General features: G+C 33.2%; 1 protein-coding gene across 1 annotated transcript; it reads left to right on the plus strand.

The window, feature by feature from the left end:
• Positions 1 to 341: 341 nt before the first annotated feature.
• On the plus strand, positions 342 to 2,366 carry LOC111915970 (citrate synthase, mitochondrial-like). The gene is made up of 8 exons (XM_023911600.2): positions 342 to 605; positions 694 to 736; positions 921 to 984; positions 1,020 to 1,138; positions 1,249 to 1,380; positions 1,553 to 1,603; positions 1,873 to 2,156; positions 2,234 to 2,366. Exons 1-7 carry the CDS (start codon positions 544 to 546, stop codon positions 2,002 to 2,004), a joined length of 603 nt encoding a protein of 200 aa, XP_023767368.1. The 5' UTR covers positions 342 to 543; the 3' UTR covers positions 2,005 to 2,156; positions 2,234 to 2,366.
• Positions 2,367 to 8,331: the final 5,965 nt, after the last annotated feature.

The following is an 8,331-nucleotide window of genomic DNA, read 5'->3' on the forward strand; positions in this document are numbered from 1 at the left end:
ACTTAAAGGGGTAAAAGGGTAATTCCTAAATAGAGTTTGTTAGAGGTTTGCTAATAAATAGAATGTAGGATTGCATTGTTAGGCAGCGAGAAATATCTTAGATTGGTGTTAGTCTCTAGAGTGAGATTGGCTCATTGGCTAGGCCTTTGAGAGAGGGATTCATCCCTGGGCAATCATCCTATCAGGATATTGTGTTCTCTATCTTGTTTCATTCAATCATCATTTCAATTCCAGTTTTCTCTATCAATCATCCATTGTTTGTTTACTCTGTTTCAATTCCTCATCACCAATGCTTCTAAAGGAAATCTTGTTAAGTACATATCATCACCAGAGGTGGAATTTCTAAAAAGTATCATGACAACATTCAAATCAACCACCACAAAACTAATTTTCAGATTTCTACAAGTTTGAGGACTCTCTTTCATTGATTGCTCAACTTCCAGCTGTAGCTACATATATACATCATAGGTATGTCTATGTGTATATCTAATTAAATCCCATTTCTACATAATTTCATATTGAAAAATGAAATTTTGACTTGCTATGCTTGGATTTGGTAGTCCAGCCATGCAAGAGCTTATGAGGCTTTATGTCACTATCCATACGTAAGAATATGATTTATGATTATTTACTTGTTTATATATATGTTTTTGAATTTATGTTTAAGGATTATAAAATCTTGATTTATTGTAGTGACCATGAAGGTGGAAATGTGAGTGCTCATACCAGACATCTTGTAAGTTCCAAAGATAAAATGCACTTTCATTTACTTGTTTGTTATAGAATCTTACTATATACTTGAAAATTTTACCTAGTTATAGCAATGTCATCCAAGTACAAAGCAATTTTCACTTCTATAATTTGGTAGATTTCCAAATGCAATAAGTAATTATAGGATATGTTTTTGATGGTTATTTTAGGTTGCTAGTGCTCTATCGGATCCATACCTCTCATTTGCTGCAGCATTAAATGGTCTCATAAAAGGTAACTTATTTTCTTTTTCAGTTTTGAATAGCAAGATTGTTTTTTTCCTTTGGTGCAGGAGGTTTTGCTGTGGATAAAGTCAGTGGTGGATGAAGAGTACATAACCAAGGATAAATTGCAAGACTATGTTTGGAAAACCTTGAATAGTGGGAAGGTAATGTGTAACACGTATTAAAAATCCTTTGTGGAAGTTTTTAAATAAATTTTATTGAAACTTGGTTACCATAATCATGAGAAAATTAATTGATGGCATTGAAAACATAGGTTGTTCCAGGATTTGGGCATGGAGTTTTAAGGAAAACAGATCCTAGATACATGTGTCAAAGAGAATTTGCATTGAAGCATTTGCCTGATGATCCTCTTTTCCAGCTGTTTAGCACATTTTTGGCTTTGTTTGTTACTTGGGATCGGACAAGCTTTTTGATGACAAGGATGAAGAGGGCATTTATGTCTTTTTCACATACAAGAGATCAATAGTGAGTCCATGTCCCACCTTTTTGGGTTGAACAAAAAGTTTCAATTTTTGATACCAATTTTGCTAACTTTTTTTTCTTCCTAATTTGATTAGGTTTCAAATCTTTATGAAGTGGTGCCTCCGATCCTAACAGAACTTGGCAAGGTAACTGCTATTTATTGATTTCTATATGTTGTTCGTTTTATTATTTGTCAAGGAGGAAACATAACATCTTTTTGTTATTCTCCTTGACAAATAATAAAACAAGCAACCGAGAGAAGATCCACACATGGCCATAGCCAGATTGGAATCATGAATATTGAATAAAGCTATATAAAATATGGTTTATTTTAATGTAATTTGACAGACTGAATCCGGAGTAGTTAATTTTAATCCTTGAGTTATATCTGGAGTGTTGTGTGTTGTTTTTGTAGGTGAAAAACCCTTGGCCCAATGTTGATGCTCACAGTAGGGTGTTGCTTAACACAAAACTGCAATCAATCAAGGTTCTCATTTGCAAGAGAGGAGGATCAAGGATCCAATTTCAAATTCACTCAAAGTTTTAGTGATTTTAGGCAAAATCTCAATCATCAGAACATGAACATGAACATGAAGCGTGATTATGTCAGCAACACAGATGAGAATGGTTTCTTTGCTTTTAATTTTGAGGAATCTGACAATCGTAGTGCTGGCAATTATTCTTCCAATAAGATTTCAAGTAATGTCTCTAGACTCTAATCATTCTTATCATGTATGATTGAGTCTCACTACTTATAATATATGTTTTTTTGGCAGTTTCAAGATCCCAAATCTCTGCACCTCCTGGATTTATGGGGCCCACCAGAGCACCACCTCCAGGGTTCACCTCTAATGAGACGGTAGAACAGACATATGATAACTTATCTGATATGTTACCATATATTCTTTTATCTTTCTCCTGTACATATATATATATATATATATATATATATATATATATATATATATATATATATATATAGCTGGGAATCATATGTTTGAGAGTATTTCTATAATGAGAAAAATGCATCAGCATCAAGCGGCAGTGGCTCCTGTATATAACAGTGATGGTGAGCTTGAGTTGATGGATATATACATGCTATGCAAACAAACTAAACCATAAAATTATTATTTCACCAAACTGCTCTTCTTCCTGTAACTACATATCTGGTATGATTTAACTATTAAATTAAAGTATACATATTTAATATAGACAAATACATTTATGAAGAAAATGTTAAAAACACAGAATGTACAAGTCAAAATAGATGGAAATGGACATGTCCCGACGATAAACTCCCTGAAGTGGCTACTTTATCCCTGAAGTGGCTACAAGTTATGAAACTAATTGCTTGATGTCCTGCAATTGCAATTATGGTAAATTAAATCTTGATGTTTCATTTTTCCTATAATTATTAAATATAAAATCTTTCACTGCCTTCTATGACAAAAACTCTTGATAATCTCGGTTTAGACATTCAATAGACTGTTGTCGGTTGTTTCAATGGCTTTTTGGTTGCATTTTTAAAAGCTGAGGTACATTTACTTTATTTCATTTGGATTTTATTTATTAATCGCTATTGTAATTTGTTTTTGTGTGTGTTCTCGTGGCACAATTGCAGATCACATGTTTTATTAAGGTGAAATAAGCAGGGAAGAGTGGTGTAATCAATGGAAGAGGTAACTAATCACATGATTTGTTTCTCTTCAACAATGGAAGTACTTGGAATAACACTTTAATTGACATATTAGGAGTGAAAGACATGTCTTTGTATAGAAACTACATATGAACACAGGACATTATTGGGATTCAATATGTTTATGAGGCAATAAAGGTCAAACACTATGTCTGATGTGTGTAGTGGGCAGTTTTGAAATTATATTCAGAACATGGCTACATTTTAGATAAGGAATTGCATGCTCTTCTTCCTCCATCCATATCCAATGGAATTCGAGTTATTCCACCTCCACATGGTGCAGATTCTACATGGTATGGGGAAAAGCTTTTTAGCAATGTACCCCACAGGAGCTTTAGTTATTGGTTAAAATATTCACATCATTTTATCAATTTAGCCACTGAAATATGTATATATATATATATATATATATATATATATATATATATATATATATATATATATTATAAGTTATAACAATACTTTAATCATTTAAGTGTTCACTAATTTTTTTTAAACAGAATCAAGCAACTTTGAGATCATTTGTTTTGGATGTTCTTTTGGAGATAACAAAATTATGTGACCTTTATCTCATGGAAATTGTCTTAGATGATGAAGGTGAGGTATTATAATTTATATCTTTACTTATATTGTGGGTCCCATTTAAATACCAATCAAGAATAATCATAAATTTGGTAATTATTAATTTTTTTGTTATCTTGTTGGCTAATTGATACTATTATTTGTTGCAGAAAAAGATTTTAATTGCATTAAAAATGCTGGGATTTTTACATCGAGTGATTTTTACATCATTGTTTGATATGTATATGTGCTTGTGTGTAGGCTGGTGTCAAAAAGCTTGCAGATGCTTACTTTTCCCTCATTTGACCACTCACATTTGGCATAAGTATTTTCAACTAATATTCCTTGTTTGGTTCTTCAATTAATTATATTAGAATATTAATTTTTTGACTTTTATTTGATCAAGTCACAAGAATTATCGGAGGGTTCATTAGTCTTAATGAATTATGAAAGGCAAGATGCAACTCTACTTAGTTGGAATTTGATGTTTATCATCTTTGTGTATATCTTTTAATTTTGTATAGCATTACTTTGCAGGTGTCCCTTAATACACAATGTAGTATTAGGTTATATAGTTAGGGAAAACCTCTTAATAACAATGTACAATTAGACCCCTTTAATATCAATGTATTACAATTTTTTGACATGATGTTATTGGATGAAATTGATTGTTTTGGTATATATTTGTTTACATATTTTTGTATTATGCGTAAATGAGTATCATAAAGATGCGTCGTAAATGGTTACCGAAGTTTATGACACGCAAATGCGTGTCATCTTCATTTATGACATGGGCTTCCTTGATACGCATTGCATGTCATAAACACGCGCGTCGTAAGGTTACGACATGCAAATGCGTGTCGTATTCCTTTATGACAGGGCCTTCCTTGATACGCATTGCGTGTCATAACTGCGCGTCGTAAATGCGTGTCATAAATGAGCGTCGTAAATGCGCGTCGTAAATAGACGACGCGTAAAAGCGTGTCGTCTTTTGTTATGACAGGGCCTTCCTTGACACGCATTTGCGCGTCGTCTGAGCATTTTACGACACACATTGCGCGTCGTAAAAGCCTGTTTTTCTAGTAGTGACATAACACTCTGCAATGCAACCCTCGGGTCGATGATGATTTCTTACATACCCTTTAAGTGTTTTCATGTATCTCTCAAATGGATACATCCACCTAAAATGAAACGGGCCACACAACCTCACCTCTCTAACTAAATGCACCATCAAGTGAGTCATGACATCGAAAAATAAAGGAGGAAAGTACTTCTCTAACAAACATAATGTTAATACGATGTCACTTTGCAACTTGCCTAGCTTACTAACATCAACAACTTTACTATACAACTCATTGAAAAAATGACACAGGCTTAGGATTTTTCTCCGAACCTTCACATCTAACACCCATTTGATTGCAAAAGGGAGAAGTTGTTGCATTAGTACATGACAATCCTTAGACTTCAAACCATTCATCTTTGAAACATCATCCGACATGAGATTTTTGAAATCAGAGCAATACCCATAAGGAACTTTTATGTTATATAGGTTATCATAAAATAGATGTTTCTATGCGGAATTCAATGTGTACTTGGCATGCGGAAGCCAATGGCGATCCCTTTTTGGTTGAGGTCGTAATTCAGTCTTAATGCCCAACGCTTCAAGATCTTGTCGTGCTTTTAATCCATCCTTTGTCTTGTGAGGAAAATTCAACGCTGTCCCATAAACACTCTCGATCACATTTTTTCTTTGTGCATGAGATATAACTGATGGCGAACAGGCAACTTCTTCCAATATTCAAGTTAAAAAAAATCGACTTTTTATGCCAAAATTTAGATCTCTCGTCGATACTTTCTTTTTTCTTCTTTGAATTTTCCTTCTTTGGCGTTTCCTTCTTTGACCCTCCCTTCTTTGACTTTATCCTCTTTAACTTTATGTTCTTTGGAACCTTCTTTTCCTTTATCTTCTTACCCCATGTAGTCTCAAATCCCGCTAGATAGTCACAAATATCTTCACCTGATGATGGTTGTGGCATAAAAACGTGCTCATGTTGATTGTTGAAATGTTTTTTTCTTTTACGAAAAGGATGTTCAAGTGGTAGGAATCTTCTATGCCCAAGGAAGCATACTTTTTTGGACTTTGGCAACCATTGTGAACAAGTATTCTTTGAACATATTGGACAAGCATAATAACCTTTGGTAACACATCCCGAAAGATTACCATATGCGGGAAAGTCACTTATAGTCCAAAGTAATATTGCTCTTAGATTGAAGTATTCATAAGAATCAAAAGTCTTAACGCCAGTTTCCCACAAGAGTTTCAGATCTTCTATCAATGGTGCCAAGTAGACATCAATATTGTTACCAGGTTGGTTTGGCCCGGATATCAACAGAGTGAACATCATGAATTTTCTTGACATACACAAATAAGGGGGTAGATTATATGTTATTAGGATAACCGGCCAACAACTATTCTTGGAACTTAATGACTTGTGAGGATTGATACCATCAGCAGACAAGGCTAATCTAAGATTTCGTTTTTCTTGTCCGAATTCTTTCCACGTGTTATCAACAAGCTTCTAAGAAGGGGTATCGCGAGGATGAGTAAGCTTCCCGTTATTGACCCGACCTTGTGCATGCCAAGTTAAGTCATGTGCAATTTGTGGTATTGAAAACATTCTTCTAAATCTAGGGATGATAGGAAAATAGCACAAAACTTTTGAAGGTACGTTTTTGGTATTCTTCTTCCAATGAGAAGTGCCACAAGTTGGACATTGAGAAGCATCTTTATGTTCTTTCCAGAATAGAATACAATCATTTTCATATGCATGAATCTTCTCATATTGTAGACCTACTCCTTTTAGCAACTTCTTGGACTCATATATCGAACTAGGGATGGTATTGTTTGATGGTAAGGTGTCTTTTAGGACAGACAACAAAACATCAAAACCAGCATCAGACCATCCAAACTCACCCTTCAAATGTTGGAATTTCAATAATCCACTAAGTGAATTATACTTTGACCCTACATAAAGTGGCTTATCACATTCTTCAAGAAGTGATTTCAACGAATCAGGTTCTTCGTCTACATATTTGAAGGCATCATGTAGCATATCCTTTGTATAAATAGCATCAGGAGGAATGGAATTGTTAGGGCATCTAGAATCACTCTTGGGTTGTTTTTCTCAATGGAAAGACCAAATCTTCTAATTCTCAGTGAATCCATGGGCAAACAAATGATAACGGACATTGTCAATTGAGTGGTGACACAAATTGATGCAATTTACACAAGGGCATGGAATAACATCTAACTTTGGATTATTAGTTTGTGCAAACTCTAGAAAAGCATTCACACCTTCATCATATGCATTTGATAATCTACTAGAGGAAATCCATGATTTATCCATTAACATTTGTTTCCAACCTACATAATTATTTACCATTTAAAGCAATAATGATTATGCATGTTTAAGGACAAAAACTGTGCAAAAGCAAAACTGTACATGGGCCAAAACTGTACATGAACAAAAAACTATACAGGAGCCAATCTTGACAAAAAAATTGTTCAGGGGCCAATCAGATGTCAAATACATGTTCAGGGGCCAATCCTTTACAAAATTTTATATTTGTATTTGTTATGCAGGGACAAAAAAGCTGTATAGTGGCCAAAACTAATGCAGGGACCAAAACTGTACAGGGGCAAAACTGAAGCAGGGACAAAAAATTTTATATTTGTATTTATTGTAGTTTCGGATTGCATATTGTTCATATTACTTTTTCAGAATGTTATTAGGGGTAGTTTAGTCTTTTTGTAGCATCTTATTATGTGTATCTGTTTCTTTATACTATTAAAAATTTGAATATGAGCTTGTTTGAATATTTTTATATGTTTGTTATAAAATTTTATGAGCTTTTACAGAAATTTGAAAGTTAGAAATAATGTTAAATTTTGAAAATGAACTTTTACAAAAATCTAAAAGTTAGAAATTTTGAATATGAGTTTGTTTGAATATCTTTATACTATCTGCTCTTGCTGTATAAGTACTATAAATGTTTCAAGAACATAATTATGCTACTTGTTTGTCATCTTTCAAGAACATATATGTAGTTTGAGGATTCATGTCCACAATATTTAAAGTGAGAGATACTTTTAACCATTTTACTTGGCTTTAGCTTTCTTGCAAAAAGCCTAACAGAGTTGAAGTCAACCAAAGCATATCAGAAATGGGCTAAACAGGTGTCCAACACAAAACCACCTGCAAACCCGTTACTTCATAATTTATGTGTGTGACTTTTTTACCCTTGGGTGGTCAATCTGTTTAAAATTAGCTTTATTTTTCAATATGTAATTATCTAACTGTAATATTTTCTTTAATAAATATAGATTGCTCCAAGCCCAATCTTACAAATATAAATACATGCATTTGATATTTGGTTTGACGTAGTTTTAAACAGTTTGGGTGATGCAACATTAAACATTCAGATAATGCCTCTTATCAACAAATTTAACATTCATCTACAACACACAATTCTTTTTTTTTTCTTTTCTGGACTAAAATCCATAATATGTTAAATGATCATTTTATTTATTGTATCTCTATTATTAAAAATAAAAAT

This window comes from Lactuca sativa, chromosome 2 (genome assembly GCF_002870075.4).
Source record: "Lactuca sativa cultivar Salinas chromosome 2, Lsat_Salinas_v11, whole genome shotgun sequence".
NCBI lineage: Eukaryota > Viridiplantae > Streptophyta > Magnoliopsida > Asterales > Asteraceae > Lactuca > Lactuca sativa.

Bases quoted from the DNA above. Each gene is read 5' to 3' on its own strand.
- LOC111915970 (XM_023911600.2), top strand. From the start codon at position 544: ATGCTTGGATTTGGTAGTCCAGCCATGCAAGAGCTTATGAGGCTTTAT. The intron at 985-1,019 runs GTAACTTATTTT...TTGAATAGCAAG, and splicing joins ATTAAATGGTCTCATAAAAG to ATTGTTTTTTTCCTTTGGTG. The intron at 1,139-1,248 runs GTAATGTGTAAC...TTGAAAACATAG, and splicing joins AAACCTTGAATAGTGGGAAG to GTTGTTCCAGGATTTGGGCA.